Source organism: Aedes aegypti, chromosome 3, assembly GCF_002204515.2.
Source record: "Aedes aegypti strain LVP_AGWG chromosome 3, AaegL5.0 Primary Assembly, whole genome shotgun sequence".
Lineage (NCBI taxonomy): Eukaryota > Metazoa > Arthropoda > Insecta > Diptera > Culicidae > Aedes > Aedes aegypti.
The window spans coordinates 9,867,560-9,889,272 of NC_035109.1; the positions used below are offsets into that span (position 1 = coordinate 9,867,560).

The 21,713-nt window shown below is 38.9% G+C and overlaps 1 protein-coding gene across 2 annotated transcripts in view; it reads left to right on the plus strand.

Annotated features, from left to right (window-relative positions):
- The window catches only part of LOC5570227 (jmjC domain-containing histone demethylation protein 1), a 91,775-nt gene that overhangs the window by 55,967 nt on the left and 14,095 nt on the right, over positions 1-21,713 (plus strand). For both annotated transcript variants that reach the window (XM_021852704.1, XM_001658956.2), the window contains one exon: positions 5,264-7,196. In XM_021852704.1, the coding sequence (XP_021708396.1) occupies positions 5,264-7,196 (1,933 nt within the window). The remainder of the gene's footprint in view (positions 1-5,263; positions 7,197-21,713) is intronic.

Sequence of the window (21,713 nt, forward strand, 5' to 3'; positions counted from 1 at the left end):
TTTGTACCGCGAATTGTGCCTTGATAAAGATGGATGTATCTTGGACGGACGAACGTGAGGTGATTGAAAGGTGGAAGCAGCACTACTATGAACACTGATGACTGATCAAGGCAACGATGAATAATATGCAGTGCTGTGTGAAGATATCGGAGCGTCAACGGACCTGTTTGAAACACGCAAAGGACCTCGTCAAGATGAGTTTTTGAACGACGTGTGCTTAGGGTTAGGACGCCTAAACAACAATCGCCCTTGTTCTACCGCTAGCTTTTCAGGCGAATCCTGACATTTTATACCTATCCCAACCTCCACCTCCTGGGCACTGTTGTCCTTCTGACATCAGCTAGATTGAGGAGGTACGTCTCGAGCGTCTGTTCACCAGGAGGTGCGGCTCAAACAGCGTCTGTTCTGGTATCCAGCGGCTGAGTAAGAAATGCTGAATCGCGCACAGCTAAATCCAAGGTGGTAGCCCCATCAGCGCGATCGTCCTAGTGTTAGTTGGGACGTTAAACAGAGCTGGCACGATGGCGCTCCGGCGAGACAGGAGTGTTGGCGTAGGCCCAATAAGCCACCCGTAAAAAACCTTATTGCGAATAACATAGGAGATAATACGACCCGGAACAATCGGCAAAGACCCACGCGACGACATAAGGATTACGATTGGAAACTTGGAACATGGAACTGCAAGTCACTTGGTTTCGCAGGTTGCGACAGGATAATCTATGACGAACTACATCCCCGTAACTTCGATATCGTAGCGCTGCAGGAACTTTGTTGGACTGGACAGAAGGTGTGGAAAAGCGGGCATCGAGCGGCTACCTTTTACCGAAGCTGTGGCACCACAAATGAGCTAGGAACTGGCTTCATAGTGTTAGGCAAGATGCGACAACGCGTTATCGGGTGGCAGCCGATCAACGCAAGGATGTGCAAGATGAGGATAAAAGGCCGTTTCTTCTACTAAAGCATCATCAACGTACACTGCCCACACGAAGGGAGACCCGACGACGAGAAGGAGACGTTTTACGCGAAGCTGGAGCAAATTTATGACGCATGCTCTCCGCGTGACGTGAAACTCGTTGTTGGCGACATGAACGCACAGGTAGGACGAGAGGAGATGTACAGACCGGTGATCGGACGGAACAGTCTGCATGCCGTATCTAACGACAACGGCCAACGATGCGTCAACTTTGCAGCCTCTCGTGGTATGGTAGTCCGAAGCACCTTCTTCCCCCGCAAAGATATCCATAAGACCACCTGGAGATCACCCGATAACCTAACCGAGAACCAAATCGACCACGTTCTAATCGACGGAAAATTCTTCTCTGACATTACCAATGTTCGCACATACCGCAGTGCGAATATAGATTCGGATCACTATCTAGTTGCTGTATGTATGCGCTCAAAACTTTCGACGGTGAACAACTCGCGTCGAAGCCAAACGCCGCGGCTTAACATCGAGCGGCTACGGGACTCAGAAGTAGCCCAAGAATACGCGCAGCAGTTGGAAGTGGCCCTACCAACGGAAGAGCAGCTTGGCGCCGCCACTCTTGAAGATGGCTGGAGGCACATAAGATCCGCCATAGGTAGCACCGCAACAGCAGCACTAGGTCCAGCGGCCCCGAATCAGAGAAACGACTAGTACGACGGCGAATGCGAGCAGTTGAAGAATGAGAAGAATTCAGCATGGGCGAGAATGCTGCAACACCGCACGAGAGCGAACGAGGCACGGTATAAACAGGCGCGTAACAGACAAAACTCGATCTTCCGAAGAAAAAAGCGCCATCTAGAAGAACGAGATCGCGAAGCGATGGAAGAGCTGTTCCGCGCTAAAGACACACGGAAGTTCTACGAGAAGCTTAACCGTTCGCGCAAAGGCTTTGTGCCACAAGCCGACATGTGCAGAGACTGTGACGGAAATCTTCTCACGAACGAACGTGAGGTGGTCGAAAGGTGGCGGCAGCACTACGACGAGCACCTTAATGATGATGTGGCCAGTAGCGGAGGTGGCACGGAAATAACTTTGGGAGCACGCGCGGACGACGAAAGACTTCCGCCTCCAGATCTCCAAGAGGTAGAAACGGAGATTAGACGGTTGAAAAACAACAAAGCCGCTGGAGTGGACCAACTTCCGAGTGAGTTGCTAAAATACGGTGGTGATGCACTGGCAAGAGCGCTGCACTGGGTTATTTCCAAGATTTGGGAGGAGGAAGTATTGCCGGAGGAGTGGATGGAAGGTGTCGTGTGTCCCATCTACAAAAAGGGCGACAAGTTGGATTGCGCCAATTATCGTGCGATCACAATTTTGAGCGCCACCTACAAGGTACTCTCCCAAATTCTATGCCGCCGTCTATCACCAATTGCTAGAGAATTCGTTGGACAATATCAGGCAGGATTTACGGGCGAACGAGCAACAACGGATCAGATATTCGCCATCCGCCAGGTGTTGCAGAAATGCCGCGAATACAATGTACCCACACATCATTTATTCATCGATTTTAAATCGGCCTATGATACAATCGATCGAGAACAGCTATGGCAGATTATGCACGAATACGGTTTCCCGGACAAACTGATAAGATTGATCAAGGCGACGATTGAGCGAGTGATGTGCGTAGTCCGAGTATCAGGGAAACTCTCGAGTCCCTTCGAATCTCGCAGAGGGTTACGGCAAGGTGATGGCCTTTCGTGTTTACTGTTCAACATTGCTTTAGAGGGTGTGATAAGAAGAGCGGGGATAGACACGAGTGGCACGATTTTCAGAAAGTCCGTTCAGTTACTTGGTTTCGCCGACGACATTGATATTGTTGCACGCAACTTTGAGACGATGGCGGACACGTACATCCGACTAAGGGCTGAAGCTAGGCGAATCGGACTGAACATCAATGTGTCAAAGACGAAGTACATGATAGCGAGGGGCTCAAGAGAAGACACGGCACGCCCCCCACCTCGAGTTCATATTGACGGTGATGAAATCGAGGTTGTCGAAGATTTCGTGTACTTGGGCTCACTGGTGACCGCCGACAACGACACCAGCAGAGAAATCCAGAGACGCATCGTTGCTGGAAATCGTGCCTACTTTGGACTCCGCAGAACGCTCCGATCGAGCAAAGTTCGCCATCGCACGAAGTTGACCATCTACAAGACGCTGATTAGACCGGTACTCCTCTATGGGCACGAAACATGGACCCTACGTGCAGAGGATCAACGCGCCCTTGGTGTTTTCGAACGGAAGGTGTTGCGGACCATCTACGCAGTGTTGATAGACTCACACTCAAAATCTCAATCAATACGCTCTCCCGTGAGAGCAAACTCATTAGTGATCTGCTTCGCAAATCTCACGCTTGAGATTTTGATGCAAAATCAACTCAATCAACTCAAACCGTAAAAAATGATTCAGTCGCAAAACCCGGCAAAAACTCGTAAAACCCGAATGTTGTTGTTTACGTTAGAAAGGATTAACATAATTTTACCAGACTAACAAGAAATTATTGCCGTGGGTGAGTAAACTGTGGAAATACGAGACAATGAGTTAAAAAGGTGAGCCAACTCATCCATGATTTTTTGACTGCTGAAATGCATGATTGACAACTCACGCATGAAAAATCTCAAGCGTGAGTTGTGAGAAATTGAGTTTTTCACAACACTGCATCTACGGCGGAGTGCAGATGGAAGACGGAACGTGGAGAAGGCGAATGAACCATGAATTGCGCCAGCTGCTGGGAGAACCAACCATTGTCCACCTCGCAAAAATTGGGAGGCTGCGGTGGGCCGGGCATGTCACCAGAATGTCGGATACCAACCCGGTGAAAATGGTTCTCGAAAACAATCCGACCGGCACAAGACGACGTGGTGCGCAGCGAGCAAGATGGGTCGATCAAGTTGAGGACGATCTGCGGACCCTTCGCAGAATGCGTGGCTGGCGACGGGCAGCCATGGACCGAGTCGAATGGAGACGTCTCCTACGTACAGCAGAGGCCACCCAGGCCTTAGCCTGACTGGTACGTAACCTCCACCTCCGTAGCACTTATGAGGGTGTCTCTGAGTCGGTGGCCTCGCATTAAGTAAGTGCTACATCAACGTTTCCTTCCCCTATCCCAAGTTACGGTAAAGATGGGCGTGGCCGGGAATAGCAATATTCATGATTTTGCTATTCTTGTTCCTGAAAGCAGTCTGAATGAGTTTATCAAAGAGAAACATGAATGTTGCTAGTATCCAATCTACGAAGTATACCGTAACTACGCTAACGCTAACGGGTGCTTAGCGTTAGGAAGATCTTTGGTGGAGTATATGAGAACGGCTTACAGAGGAGAAGAATGAACCTCGAGCTTGCGCAACTCTACGGTGAACCCAGTATCGAAAAAGTCAAATAAGCTGGAAGGTTACGATAAGCGGGACACGTTGTGAGAATGCCAGACAACAAACCCGCACAAAAGGTGTTCATTTCGAATCCGGCCTGTACAAGACGAAGCAGGGGCGCAACGAGCTAGGTGGTTTGATCGAGTAAAGCAGGATCTTGGAAGTGTGGAACGATCGAGAAACTGGAACGTAGCGCCATCAAAAGGAAAGGAAGAAGGAAACTTTCAAATCAGTTTGAAATTGTACTCACAGATTTCATTCGTTATTTTCTCATTGTTATTGATTTGTCAGTTAACCCTAAACTGCCCATACTCGCATAACAGTCCCATGTAAATAGGAAATCCCATATAATATGGGACTGTTATTCGAATATGGGCAGTAAACCCGAATCTTACTTTCTTGTGGAATTTCGGAGAGATGTAATGGAATTAGTTTTGAAGTCATAGAAGTAGTTTTGTGGCAAGTCTTTGGTAAACTTTCAATTGAATTAATTCAGAAACATCCTGTTGATTTTTTGATAATATATTTATCTAAATTTACAAGAATTTCTTGGTAGATTACTTACAAATGATTGACGAGTTTTTCTGACTCTCCAAATAGGAACGTTTGCTGAGCTGACAAAGCGAACCCAGAAATTATTTTGAGCTACATAACGTAAAGAATGCGTTGTAACGCAGCTTTACATTTCAAATATATTAGTACAAAAGTGCTTAATGTGGGCTTTGTGAATCAGTTTCTTAAAGTAGTTCTTAGCATGCTGACACAGGATTCCTTAGAAGAGGAAAGTGGCCCATACTAATATTAGCATTTCATAACAAACTTTAAAAATAAGTTGCAATAACATACCTAACAAACTCATGAATTGCGCTGAATAAATCTAATATTGCCATTTCATTTCAATCCATTGCAGTTTCCTCCAGCAGTACGGCTTCAACATTCCCCTGCTGTTCAAGGAGAAGACCGGCCTCGGACTGCAGGTGCCCTCGGCCAACTTCACCATCAACGATGTGCGGATGTGCGTCGGATCGCGCCGCGTCCTGGACGTGATGGACGTCAACACGCAGAAAAACGTCGAAATGACCATGAAGGAGTGGGAACGGTACTACGAAGATACCAACAAGAAGAAGCTGCTGAATGTGATTTCGCTGGAGTTCTCGCACACAAAGCTGGAAAACTACGTGCAGAGCCCGAACATTGTGCGCCAGATCGACTGGGTCGATGTGGTGTGGCCGAAACAGTTGAAAGAATCGCAGGTCGAGGGGACCAATGTGCTAAACGAAATGATGTACCCCAAAGTGCAAAAGTATTGTTTGATGTCAGTGAAAAATTGCTACACGGATTTCCACGTGGATTTCGGTGGGACGTCAGTGTGGTACCATATTCTCAAAGGTAGCAAAGTGTTTTGGTTGATCCCACCAACGGAGAAGAATTTACAGTTGTACGAAAAGTGGGTCCTGTCCGGCAAGCAGTCGGATGTGTTTTTCGGTGATACGGTAGAAAAGTGCGCGAGGGTTTACCTGACGGCAGGTAATACGTTCTTCATTCCAACTGGCTGGATTCACGCCGTCTATACACCGACTGATTCTTTAGTATTCGGAGGAAACTTCCTCCACTCGTTTGGAATAGTGAAGCAGCTGAAGATCGCCCAAGTCGAAGACAACACCAAGGTACCGCAAAAGTTCCGGTATCCGTTCTTCACAGAAATGCTTTGGTACGTGTTGGCGAAGTATGTCTACACTTTGCTGGGGCACTCTCATCTGGAAGGTGAACCAGGCCGGGAGACCGAACTTGCCGGGAAACCGCATGTGCATTTAACTCACTACGAACTGTTCGGACTGAAGGAAATTGTAATGTACTTGTACGATCTACCACCGCAAAAGAAGAACGTCCCGGATCTGATCAAGGATCCTGTGGCTCTCATCAAAGACGTGCGCACTCTGGTCGAACGTCACTGTAAGGACAATCCAGAGCAGGCAATCACCGGAGTACCCGTACTCCATCCAGATCTCAACAAGAGCAATAATTCGTACCTGCGAGAGCGCTACGAATACTACGCCGGAGAAAGTGGAACCAAAACGCCACTTTCGCACGAAGAAGAAGGAGAAGGCTCCCAAGCGAGTCTAGAGGAAAACACCCAAGATATGATGCCATCACACCCTCAACCAACGGAAAGGTTAGCCCCTCCAATGGAAAGTTCTTCCACCATCCAACAGGTTCCAGTCGGACAGGAAGATCACGTCAATACCAACGGAACGGTGATGGCCGCTCCGCCCAGTCAACAGCAGCAGCACGACGATGATCGTAATTTCGTCTCGCCGCAACCAACCCGTCCGGGAGGCGGTGCAATACGTGGCCCCTACAAGAAGAGCAGTGGCAACGCTAGCAGTGGCGGCGGAAGATCTAGTGCGGAGAAACGCGATGGCAATGGACCGAGGCGGAGAAGAACTCGGTGCAAGAACTGTGAAGCCTGTCAACGGTCGGATTGTGGCGAGTGCAGCTTTTGCTTAGACATGGTAAAGTTTGGTGGACCGGGCCGAGCCAAGCAGACCTGTATGATGCGTCAGTGTCTGCAGCCGATGCTTCCGGTGACGGCCCAGTGTATCCATTGTCACCTGGATGGTTGGCGGCAAGCGCCCATAACGGCACCAGCACAAGCGAAACTACAAGCACAAATGCAGGAAGGACCGTCCTCCTTGATGGAGTGTTCGGTTTGCTACGAAATCACCCATCCGGATTGCGCCCAGCGGTTGGCGCCGGAGATTAACGGCATCGTGAATGAAGATTTGCCGAACAGTTGGGAGTGTCCCAGCTGCTGCAAGTCCGGCAAGAATACGGATTATCGGGTGAGTTGATTTCGATGTTTTATGTGCTTGTATCTTTTAAGATAGAGGGAGTTTATTTCTTGTGAAGCTTTACTTATATTTATAATATATATTAACCTAAGAACGAACGATGGACACAGAACGAAGTATTACCTTATTTGACAAGAACCTAAAAACTGAATGTCTTCCAAAATCATTAGTACCGTCGATGGGGGTAACAATGGGTCTAGGGAATGAGATTGGGTCAAAACGGAAAAATATGTTTTGTGAAATATTTCAGCTAATAACGCTGATATTACTAAAATTAATAATCCATATGTTAGGGAACATATTATTACACATAATTCATAACAATATACATTTTTAGAAATAGTAGTTTTTGTTTACTACATCTATAAACTTGCATGTTGAAACTAGCTAAAATTTACAACATTAAATTTCTCCTGTACAAAGTATCACGCATGTACTCTAGCCTCTATCGTTGTATTAGTAGAATGTTGAAAGTCTTTTCATTACACATCACAGGTATTTTCCGGAATCTGTTTGATTTTCCCACAAAACAATTATTTTTTTTCGGTACGATGTCTAAAACATTGAAAATGGGGGTGACATTGGGTCAAGCAAGAACGATAGTAAATAAAATTCCAAGTCCATTTTTTTGACATTTTACGGTGTCGGGTGTTCTCTTGTTTCATCAAGATGTGTTTATTCTTTCTATATACAGCATCTCTGAAACATCAAACAAGTCCACTTGAGTATTCCGTGCATTGAATAACAATACAACGCATTTTGACAACTTCTCAAACCAGCAACTGTGTTTCGTGCGCAGCAACATCGTTAATTTTTATCAAAAGGGTGTTTTTTTTCTAAATTTGATTATTTATCAGTGTTTTCATATAATATTATAATCTCACGGAAGTACAAATGAGTTGGATCGCTGAAATACTGGGATTATGACGTCAACTTCTGCCTGAAATTTATTGATCGTGGAATGTCGCACCGAATTTTAACTATTTGCGAAGGTTTAAAATAATCACTGTTTCAGTACACCTTTGGGGAAACTGAATGGGCTTTATAGCAATGGAGATGAGACTTTGAAGACAATTTGAGGGAAAAACCAAGAAAATTTATGTAAACTTGACGATAAATGTTGGGTTTACACATTTTTTCTCATAGCTCTTCAATTTTCTGTATAATTTTTCTTTTAAGTGGGTTTATCATACTTGTGAAACATCTTAGATATCTTTTTGTCTTGTTTGCATCGTTTTTTTTATCAATATTTTTCAGTTGTGAATGGTTTTGAAATCATATTCTCAAAAACAAGTTATTTTAATTACAGTGACCCAATGTCACCCCCTCTATGGGGTGAGATTGGGTCATTTTTCATTCACTTGTGGTGCCGCTGTGAATAAATATTTGTCTTTAATTTATTGAACAGTTGTTAATGTACCCAGGGTGTCCATCCATCCGGGAAATCCGGGAAAAGCGGGAAAAACCCGGGAATTACAAATGATCGGGAAAAATACTGGAAATACCCGGGAATTTGAAGAACACCCCGGGAAAATGTGTATTTCAAACTTAAAACTACCGGTTGGTTTAAATTTCAAAGCATTATGGGCGAAACTTTTTTTTTTCACAATTTGGCCGATGATTTGGCTGGTGCCACGCCATCCGGATTTCAATTCGGAAGTAAATATTGGAAAAAACGCCGTGAATAATCCTTCCAGACGCGTTCAGTGTGATGTTATTTGGCCGATTCTTACTGGCTTTGTTAATATTGTGCACCCTCGTGATTTTCTTTCGCCGTCGCGCTTGTATTGCGGCCGACGGCACTACGCCTCAAGGACGGATGGTCCGAGAACAAATGATGTTAAGTGGTTACGTTAAATAAAATAAGTGAAAGTAAGAATTAGTAGTGATAAAACATGTTCGAAATGTGATCTGGCAACGAGAAATGGTATATGCGTAACAAGGAGAAGGAAATGGATGCCAACCAGAGGAAAAAAGAAGAAGAAGAAAATCGATTACTGATTGGATTTGATGACACCGCCGCCTTGGATGGATTTTGGTGAGATTGTTCTGATTACATATTTATTGCTACTTAAAAATTAAATACGCGCCAGTTTCGAAGTAAACATCTTCAAAACAGGAAGTGTGTATGTATTATCATTATCCATTTGATAACGGTTATGCATACATGCGGGGCTTGTTGTTAGTGAAAGTGACTTCTGAATGGACGTGTCTCTCCAGCCATTCTGAAATGGGTCACTGGATCTGCAATAGAGCTATCACCTTCTAACTCCCGGACTGAAGCTTTTTGCAAAAATGTACTACATTTTTGCTGAAAACTTTTTTCCATAATACCACTGCCGGACAGTGGGGGTTAGATGGATCACACACACACACACATTATGGGCGAAACTGAAAAAAATCTCAGGAAGTGTACGTCTACCTGTCATTCACACTTCGCATCACGACTTATCTTCGGTGAGTTCGTATAGAGATAGTTAACGATAAGGATCAACATTCCTAAAAAGGTACTCAGGGATTCCAGGCAAGGTTCTTAGCGAGATACTTGTTAGATTTCCATTTAAATTCTTGTAAATTTTTAATGTTTAATCTTGGAATCCTAACTAATTCCTAACTAATCCTAATTAGCTTTTTAGTGGATTCTAGAATTGCCTAAAATTCTTAGTAGATTCATAGAAATTGTCGAAAAGCTAAACAAAAAAAAAACATATATCTTGGGAAATCTACTGAAATCCTAAGCAGAATAATTAAGAGTTCCGTTTGGCGGATTTTCATTTGAAGCTGTTGGTGATACTGATTCTTGATGAAGCTTTGTTTAAATTACTAGTTCGACTAGTCCTTGATCTATGACAAAGTTTTGATGAGGCACTTACGAGATTTTGTATGGATTTTTACAGATTTATTGCGAATTCTGCCAAATATCCCCAATAAATTTCATGGCAGTCTTGACCACATTCTTGATATGTTTTTGATGAGACTCTTGACCAAACCTTTTGACGAATTCTTGGAAGATGCAACAAAAGTCAATGTCAATCTCAAAAGTAATAGCCAGTTTCCAGAGGCGCGTCCACATTCAAAACTATGTGTATGACAAATTTTGGCAAAATCTTTTTGTCACAGAAGTCTAGAAAAAAAAAATTGTAATCCTAGACAGCAAACTGAAAGTGACTGTTTCCATGCTAGTCATTTACACTAGACTGCAGTCTAGTTCTCATGAGAAAGCTTCAAGATCATTTGTTTCATCAGGGCTGCCCAACGTACGGCACGCAGGCCGCATCAAGCCCGCGGCTTCATTTTGTGCGGCCCACAAACAGTTTCAAGACTCTTCACATATCTGGCCCGTTGAATATTCTATCTATTTCTAATTGAAACATACCAAGTCTCAAATCGCGATTTAATTAAATTTATTTTGTATATTATATATTTGATTCTTTAAAATTAACTGAATTGATATGTCAAAATTATAGAATTTATTGATTTTTAGTAAACTTAGTTCAGTAAACCATTCTTACACATATCAACCATGAGATATAGGTAAATATTTCAATAATAACATTGAATTGATTAGGACAACAATTTTTCTATTAAGACCTTCTTCATTATTTTATAGACAAATCTGAATTTCTAGTTTTTGAAGGAAGGCTTAGTTGACGAAACTCAAATTCACTGAATCATATTACCAATTTTTTGGTAATGGAATTTACACAATCCTGTAGTGGATTTTTGCAGAATTCTGGCCAGAATTTTCACAAAAAAAAAGGTTTTTTGTTCAAAAATGATGAGCAGGGTTCTCACCGAATCCTCAATATAATCCTCGTTCATGAAAACTCAAACAGAATCTTTATAAGCTATCCGCAGGATCTTAGGATAAACACTGAATCCGCAACTCATTCCTCGGAAGCTTTCGTAATGATTACAGAACACGAGTCTTGTGCATGATTTTGGTGGAATCACAGGTAGAGTAAAGTGGGGCAAAAGTTCGAGTGGGGTAAGAGTTTCTTTTTAAGATTTCTAGCTCAATTCAAAACAAATCTTATAAATGTCATTGTGGTTCGAATGCTATTCAAGTAAGAGACTTTTACTCCAAATATCATAAAATCGATTGAGATTTGTAAAAGTTATGGCTATTTGTTGTTTTTCGACGTGAATATTGTAATTTTTGGTCAAACTTTCGTTGCATGGAACCAATTGAAGATAAAATCTTTTTCAATATTTTATGTAAGGGCGTTTATAGGCCTATCATAAGGTTGCTTTGAAGTGTGTGTGAAAACTGAACTGTGAAGTGTGAAAACCATTTTTGGCCCATAGTGGGGCAAAAGTTCGAATCAGCGGGGCAAAAGTTCGACCCATGTATAAAATCATGGAAAAATTTGCAAATTGCCTAAAATCCACATATTATCTTCAAATTTAGTTATATTTGTCTCATCGTGTGAAAACTGTCACCAAAATTTTACATTTCCACTTAGTTTTGCGAAAAACTGCTATTTTTGAGTATATTACAATTAACCCGGTTTTGGGCAATTTTTTGATAAAAATTTAGTGTGTATTTTTCGGCAAACTTAAGTTTACGGCTGGTGTAAAGTATGCCTGTCATAAAAGGATCGATATTTTGGGTTTTAGCCAGCGAACTTTTGCCCCACACTAGATTCGAACTCTTGCCCCACCGGTGGGGCAAAAGTTCGAATAAGACAATCAATTTTGAAACTGTTATAACTGAAAATGGGTAAATATTTTGACACAAGTTTGTTCTGCAAAATTATAGCCAATATGTTGAAAGTTCACTGTATGGTATTTGTTTTGTTTTATCTGCTATTGTTTTCCTGGAAACTTTGGTTATACCACTAAGGTCGAACTTTTGCCCCACCTTACTTTACAATTCATACAGCACCATGCAGAAGCCTGTACGGAATTTCTAAAACATCTTGGCTAAGATCCAGAGCTCGAATCTGAATTTGAATACAGATTTTTAAGATACTAGCAGGTTAGATAAAGTAAGTTTTTTTTTTTTTAATTTTTACCGAACGCTGAGTATTTTTTTTTTATAAAATCCTAGACATCATTTTTACATAATCCAGAGCAGGATTTTCAAAAGGATTGTTAAGCATTCATGATTATATTTGACACAGAGTGCTGGGAAAGATTATAACTAAATAGCTGCAATTATTTGTATGGAACTCTTAGTATGATGCTTAAAACCATTTAAATATCCTTCAATTTTTCAAACGACCCTTTTTCCACTGCTTGATTTGATCGATTTTTTGACAATGTTGTAATCCATAGCGCAGAAAAAAAATGGCCCGCCACACAATTTTAGCTCGGAAAGCCCTCGGTTTTAGATCGTTTAGGCAGGCCTGGGTTAGATCAACTTCATTAGTTATTTATTGGTTGATCAAAATTTATATCCTTTTTCAGACCAGATTTGACAAAAACTAGAATACACTCTGAATCTCAACAGTCAGTGATATTGTTCTATTATTTCCTTATTAAAACATCAAAATACTATGAAATCTGTCTATTTGTTTTTCTTTGTATCCTTCGAAGAATTGTGAAATGAAGATTCTCGAGGTAGCTTAACTGAGCTTACTGGAAAAAAACTAATAATTTCTGGATAGTGGTGAGGATTCTTGATAAATGGTTCAGAAATAGTCTAAAATACACTATGAATTATAGGAATATGATCTAATCATTTTCTGCGAATCAATCAATCAATCATTCAACCAGTGGCGATTCCCTAACCTCAAATCTACCTGTTGCACGATTACAAATTCTGGATTTTCAGCAACAAATTAGCATCTTGTAGCATGATAGACTTGCATTACAAAGTTAATATTCAAAAAACATAAATAATTCATCTCAAGCATTAGAACATGTTCATGTTCCGATGTTCATAAAGAATATCAAATTACAGAACGTTTCATAGCTCTCACAAATCCTTAAGAGTGTGAAAAGCATAAAACAGTAAAACTAAATTTCACATCAACTGAAATGCTGAACCTTCCCACGATCATAAAAACCTTACTTCACAATTCCCAAGCATTCATATCATGCTAACATTCAAACCAAATTATTGCCAACCTTTTCCAAATTACAACTCAGGCAATGACCCATGTCATTGTCACTACACTCTGACGCCAACGATCATTCCAGACAATCGATATATGCAATAGCGTAATTCGATCTCCTTGCCTACGCCAAGTGCATCGTTCTCACGATGCAAGAGGCCAATGGTTATATTTCTTTTCGCTTATAATGCATAGTGCTAAATTCTGATTGGCTTATATTTACATACCAAAAGTTAACTCCAAGTACCGCCTCTTTTAGAACACTTTTAGAACATAAGCAATTCAATGATTGTAAGACTTCTTGTAAGTAAAAATGATTCTAAATAAATATAATCTTGTAGACAACGGAACAATCAACAAGTCTAAAATTTAATACGGTAAAATTAATACGGTAAATGGCGACCGGTGACTTTCGAATCTTTCGGAGTCCGAAGTGGATTATTATTGATCACCAACTAGATGATCTAGTGATTGATTTTGCATGAAGCAAACAAGTGAAAAAACAAAACAAAAATCGGAAGTTTTTCAAACAGTGCTAGTGAGATTCAAGTGATAAGTGAGATTCAATTATGGGAAAAGGCGCATCAAAGTCGTCCAACGAAGGCGACGCAAATGTTCAAATAACTAATCTCCTAGAAAACCATCAACAGTTCCATGAGGAAAATGCATTAAAGTTGTGGCTAATTTTGGTGATGGTTGGTATCCAAACAGTGATAATGGTTTACAACATGATAAAGAAGAACACTCGAAAAAATGCACTCAAAGCAGCTAAGAGTATTGCTGTACTGGAAAAAGTTTGAGTAAGAAATCAAGTGCAGTGAATAAAAATAAACATTTTAAATCATTCGATAAAAATAAACTGAACAATTGTAACGAGTAAGTGTACAAAATAATCTTCAAATAAGTGTAATTCTTGTAAGTGAACAAAATAATCTTCAAATTGTGCGGAAAATCAGAATCGCGTGACACAAGAAAATCCCGCGGTGCAGTGAATTGAAAACGAAAATTAATTATCCACGGGCGAACCGGCAACTTGGAGCCGCCCCAACAAAGGGCAAACCGGCAACATGGAGCTGCCCCTACGAAGATGAGAACGTACAGTTAGAACAACATCAACAAGCAGCAGCAGTGACCGAGGTGCAACGATCGTGCCAGAGCCAGGAACATGGCGATGAGCAGAATTACCCGTAGGAAGACAACTATTGGTGAGCGTATCAAATCCGTAATTGATTACTAACATTAATTAATAATTTTCATATGTGAATTGTGCATTGTAAATCTACTTTTATAATTATATTGGAAAATAACAGAAGAATGAATATTCCCCATTAAGAAATAATATGTTATGATTTATATGGTGAACATAAATGAAAGTTTATGCCTTTATTAGTAAATTTCATTTGGTATTGATATTTTTCTTAACTATATGAATTATAATTAAAATTTTAAAATGAATGACATTGAATGGGAAGATTTTCTCAAATTTTTAAATGAAGTTGAAAAGGGTAATGGTCCAGAACCATTTGCACCTTTTGAAAGAAACACAACCCCCCGTACGTGGGAAGAATTGATAGCAAGAATTGAAAATTTGCCAGGAGACGATCCAATCACATGGTTGCCCCTGAGCGAAAAACCATAAAAGAAAAATTTTATTTTTTTTATTATGCAATTAACCTTATGATCAACTTTAAAAGTTTTCAATGAGTGGAATTGAATTAGAAATACAAAATTTAATTGGAAAACTACATAATATTAAAACAAACTTAAAAAAATCTCCTTTTAGAAGATACCTTAAAAGTACTCTAAAGGATAAAATTCTTTTAACTAAAACCATATACAATAAAGTCGTACAAACTCTTTTGAAATATGAAGATGTTTTAGATAATAGACATGTTGATTTCTTTATAAAAGCAGCACGTCTTGATTATGATGAAATAATTTATATACTAGAAACAAAACTTAAGAAATATTCAAAACCAATATCATTAAAATCACTTAGTTACGCAATAATATTCAATATTAGACTGATCAAGATTTCAAAAAAAGTTAAAATGGCATTGAACATAAAAACAGCATCTGAATTAGCATCACTGATTCCCTCTTACGATGGAAATCCAGGAGGTGTAAAATCATTTATTGATGCTATCAGATTGGTGCAAACTATAGTGCCAGCAGATCAGCAAGCCCCTGCCATTCAGCTCATTTTGACTAGGTTGACTGGTAAGGCCAGAGATTTGTTTACTGGCGTTCCGGCTAATTACCAAGAAATTGTGGATAAAATTTCTGCTGACTGCACTGACAAAAGCAGTTCAGAATTAGCTCTCGCTAACTTGAAAAATATTAAACCAAAAAAAGGCCAAGAAACTTCTGGGTTTACCAAGGAAGTAGACATACTAGCAGATAAATTGAAACAAGCTTACATTAGAGAAGAAGTACCTAATGAAGTAGCAAAAAAATTAGCAAACAAGGCTGCCATTCAATCCTTGATTATCGCATCACAGAAGCAGGAAACAAAAATGCTTTTGAAAGTTGGAAAATTTGATTCGCTTTCTGAGGCATTGAATATCGTTGTGGAAAACGAGAATTTTAACAACGAACCATCTGTGTCAATGTTACAGATGAGAAAGAAATTTCCTCAAAATAAGCCAAGTTATCAATCAAATTATCAAAATCGCAACAATGGCAACAACTCTAGAGGTAATTTTAGAGGTTTCACACGTAATAATACGCGTCAAACCACACCAAATTTTCCTCAACAATCATCAAACAGATTTTTAAGATACAATCACCAAAATACCAATCATCAACATCCAAGACAACAAAACTGGAACCATTCCGGTAATAGACGATTATATCATATGAATGAGGTAGATGGTTCAATGCTTTCCAGTCAATTTGCGCCAAACGGTGCATTGCCTCAACCGGTGAGTATGGTGCCAAGTAACATGATGCCACCGCAAAGGCAACACCAACAACCTCAACAAGTTCCAAATCATTTTTTAGGAACAACAGGTCTGTTCCCGTACTCACGATGAATCTGAACGCGTCCAATTTCATATCGGTCAATGTTCAGATGACAAACACTACAAACACATTCATAATAGATTGTGGAGCAGACATATCTATTTTCAAACGTAGTAAAATACACCCCAACTATCTAATAAATATAACGGAGAAGATCAAGTTAACAGGTATCACTGATGACACGGTTGAAACCATCGCGTCAGCAGAAACTGACCTATATTTTGAAGGAGGACTGTGCATCAAGCATAAATTCCACCTTGTAAATGATGAATTCCCTATTATGACAGACGGCATTTTAGGCCGCGATTTCTTAAGTTCCCATAGATGCATAATTGATTATGAGTCTTGGTTACTTAAGTTTAATGTAAATAATGAAGAAATAACTATACCAATTCAAGACAACTTAAACAATGGCTTTATCTTACCGAAAAGAAGTGAAGTCATTAGGCGAATTATAAATATTCCATATACATACGATATGGTTGTGCATTCACAGGAAATATTGCCAGGCGTTTTCTTAGCTTAGCTTAGCTTAGCTTAGCTTAGACTGACTACACATATCAATGGTTGCTATTCCGTGATTGACCGAAGTCAGTGAAAATGCACAAAGAATCAACTAGAAGTTCGGCTGGGATTGGCCATAATCTTCTTCAGTGTGCATAATTCAGTGCCTCTGTTTATACAGGGTCAATAACGGCGCCGGCCACGTCCTTGCAGTCAGGTGGGATTGGGGGAAGGAATGTTAGTGTGTAACCTTTGCTTTTTGGTGACCGTGTTTGCCTCTGCATCTCCACAAAGGTTACTGGGAGGGATGTTTGTTAATGGGGAGGATCGTTGGGTCATAGGATTCACTTTGATAAGCGATTAGACCATAATAAACAATGATTTGTGAGATATATACATGCTTATACGTAAATATAATATTTTCATTTGATATGAACAATTTCTATGTAGAGGAAAATTATGCCGACACTTGAGGTGACGAACCATTCAAAGTTTGTTGAACAAATACCTAAATGTAACATTCCTACAGCTGTCAGGACGAAAGCATGTGTTATTATATTTTACTCATTTGAAAAGAAACAAAAAACTCGATTGGTTGGGACATCATAGAACACTCTTATTCTTATGCCGACACTTACAGTGGCGAACCATCCAAAGTTTGTTGAATAAAGTGAACCTTTCGCAAGTCTACACTTGTAGTGTCGAACCATTCAAAGTTTTTTTAATTACAAAAATAAAGGTATATAAGAGGTGTTCTGAAAAAAAATGTTAAACATAAATAAATCATGAATCAGAGTTTGTGTCGACACTCACAGTGACGAACCATCCATAGTTTGTTGAAAAATCATATTTACATCCCACCATTGTAACGATTGAATGTGCAGTCATACATATTTTATAGATTAGAAATAGTAGCATGAAACGAGCTCACCAATTGATCCGTTATCCTTGACTGAGCAGCCACAATCCACTTTCGGCTTCACTCGTTTGCTCGGCTATAAAAAAGCACTCAGGAAAAAAAAATAAGCGCGCGACCCAAAAAGAATAAAAAAAAAAACTGTTCGGGCTTTCTTGACGCACTGCCCAGGAGCAAGCGTCAAGGTCGAAGGATCAAACAGAACTAACCGATCGCGGCACTTTTTCAGTTACTCCAACCGAACTCACCGATCACGCCACTTTTTCACTTACTAGACCGACGCGCGACATGTTTGATCCTGCCCTCGTCGCTCGCCCCGGCAAAAGCAAGTGTCAAGGTCGAAAGATCAAACAGAACTCGGAAATATTGCCAGGCGTTTTCTGTGGAAATACTATCATATCATCTAATAACCCTTATGTTAAATTTATCAACACTACAGAAAATCCTGTACATATATTGTATTCACGATTCCAACCTATAATGGAACCACTCTATAATTACCATATAATGAAAATTAATAGTAGTATTAAAAATAAGAAGAATCGTCAGCAAGACATTCTGAATCAAATTAAAACTATTGGAATACCTTTAGATGCAGTAAAAGGTTTACAGAACCTCATTGCAGAATATCACGACATTTTTAGTTTACCTGATGATGTTTTAACCTTTAACAATTTTTATACTCAGGAAATTCCTCTGCAGGACAACTGTCCGATATATATTCCGAATTACAAAAACTTACATGCCCAAACCAATGAAATTCAGAGACAAGTGGATAAGATGCTGGGTGAAAACATTATCGAACACTCAGTATCCCCATATAATTCTCCAATTTTGTTGGTACCGAAAAAATCGGATATTAATGACAAGAAATGGCGTTTAGTTGTCGATTTTCGACAGCTTAACAAAAAAATCCTTGCTGATAAATTTCCTCTCCCCAGGATTGATACTATTTTGGATCAATTGGGAAGAGCTAAATATTTTTCCACGTTGGACTTGATGTCTGGTTTTCATCAAATCCCACTAGATGAGAACTCAAGAAAATTCACAGCGTTTTCAACACAGTCTGGACATTATCATTTTACGCGTTTACCATTTGGATTAAATATAAGTCCAAATAGTTTCCAGCGTATGATGACAATCGCCATGGCTGGATTGACACCCGAATTAGCTTTTATTTATATTGATGACATCATTGTGATTGGTTGTTCAGTAAACCACCATCTAATGAATCTTACACAAGTTTTTGACAGATTGAGACACTATAATTTAAAACTCAATCTAAGTAAATGTAAATTTTTTCAATCAGAAGTGACTTATCTAGGTCACAAAATAACTGATAAAGGAATATTACCTGATCCTTCTAAATTTGATACAATTAAAAATTATCCAGTTCCATCCAATGCGGATGATGTTAGACGATTTGTAGCTTTCTGCAATTACTACAGGAAATTTGTTCCAAACTTTGCAAAAATTGCTAGTCCTTTGAATAATTTACTTAAGAAAAATTCAAAATTTATGTGGACGGATGAATGTCAATATTCATTCGAATCATTACGCAATTATTTAATGTCACCAATGATTCTTCAATATCCTGATTTTAATAAACAATTTATTTTGACGACAGATGCTTCAGACATTGCTTGTGGAGCAGTACTGTCTCAACAATTTGAAAATAGCGAGCTACCGATAGCTTTCGCAAGTAAAACCTTTACGAAAGGAGAAAAAAATAAACCAGTAATTTTGAAAGAGTTAACAGCGATACATTGGGCTATTAACTACTTTAAACCTTATTTGTATGGAAAAAAGTTCGTTGTAAGAACAGACCATAGACCGCTAGTATTCATGTTTGGAATGAAAAATCCAAACTCGAAACTCACAAATATGCGTTTAGACTTAGAAGAATTTGACTTTGTCGTAGAATACATACAAGGCAAAGCTAATGTAATCGCAGACGCACTGTCACGTATTGTCACAACGTCTGAAGAATTGAAAAAAATAAATATTTTGAAGGTTAATACAAGAGCAATGACCCGTAAACAAAATCAAACTACAACACCCGCAGAAACACCAAAGGTTACTGTTAGTAAAGAGCCTGATCACCTCTCTACTTACGTAACTGAAAATCCAAGCATTACCAACAAATTGCATAAGTTAAGAATTAGTTATGATAACAATGTTCTTGAAATGATAATTTTTTCAAAGAACAGTAAAAAACATGTTGCATCAGTGCAACAACAGTTTATAAGAAACGGAAGTCAAACACTTGAGTTTGCTCTTCTGAAATTAGAGAAATTATTATTTACGATGAAAATTAAAAAGATTGCTTTATCTTCGGATAATGAACTTTTCAAGTTATGGCCTATAAATATTTTCAAAAAAATAACAAATGAAAAAGTTAGACACGTGCAAATAATAATTTACAATCCGCCAAAATTCATAACGGATAAAAATGAAATACATGAAATAATTAGAATTAACCATGAGACCCCATTAGGAGGTCATATTGGACAACATAGACTTTATCTCAAGATAAGAGAAAAATATAAATGGAAGGATATGAAAGGTTGCATATCACAGTTCGTAAAATCCTGTGAATTATGTAAAAAAAATAAAATTACTAAACATACTAAAGAAAATATGATAGTTACCACAACACCTTCCACACCATTTGAAGTGATTTCAATTGATACAGTTGGACCACTTCCATTAAGTAATAACAAAAATAGATACATAATTACAATCCAATGTGATTTAACGAAGTATGTTGTTTTAATACCAACGGCAAGCAAAGAAGCTAATGTCATTGCCAAGGCATTAGTCGATCATTTCATATTAGTGTACGGAAATTTCCTTGAATTGAGGTCAGATCAAGGAACCGAATTTAAAAATCAAACCTTAGAACAAATTTGCAAAATTTTGGAAATTAAACAAAACTTTTCAACGGCTTATCATCCCCAAACTATTGGTTCATTAGAGAGAAATCACAGATGTTTGAATGAATATCTGAGATCCTTTACAAATGAACACCATACAGATTGGGATGATTGGTTAAAATTTTACAGTTTTTCCTATAACACCACTCCACATTCAGATCATCAATTTACACCATTTGAATTAGTTTTTGGCAGAAAAGCTCAACTACCCAACGAAATATACGAAAAAGGCATAGAACCACTTTATAATTACGAGGACTATTATCATGAACTTAAATTTAAAATTCAGAAATCAAATGAAATCGCTAGAAGAAAATTAATTGATCAAAAATTAATACGAACAAATCAAGCAAATCAAAATATCAACCCAATAAATCTAAATATTGGAGATTTAGTATATTTAACCGTAGAAAACAAAAAAAAAACTTGATTCATTTTATTCAGGACCTTATAAAATAGTCGAAATCAATGACCCAAATTGTAAAATTAATCACTATTTGACACAAAATAATGAGAATATTACAGTTCACAAAAATCGACTTATTAAAGCATAAAAATAAAAAAAAAAAAAAAAAAAACACAAAGTTTTGATTTAATCATTGTATCGATAACTAACAATAAATTTTAATACAAAAGAGATCCACCGAGCCTAACACCCATAAAAAAGAGAATAAAACACAAAAAAAAATGACAATCAAATGGGGTAGGTAAAATTTCTTAGTATAACACTAAGAAGCTTGAAATTCGATAGGATCAAATAAGTATATTTTTTATGTAAACGGTATTTGGAGCATAGCTATACACGAGTAATTTTTCTTCGATACATTACTCTCCCGAAGGGTGGAGGTGTAGCATGATAGACTTGCATTACAAAGTTAATATTCAAAAAACATAAATAATTCATCTCAAGCATTAGAACATGTTCATGTTCCGATGTTCATAAAGAATATCAAATTACAGAACGTTTCATAGCTCTCACAAATCCTTAAGAGTGTGAAAAGCATAAAACAGTAAAACTAAATTTCACATCAACTGAAATGCTGAACCTTCCCACGATCATAAAAAC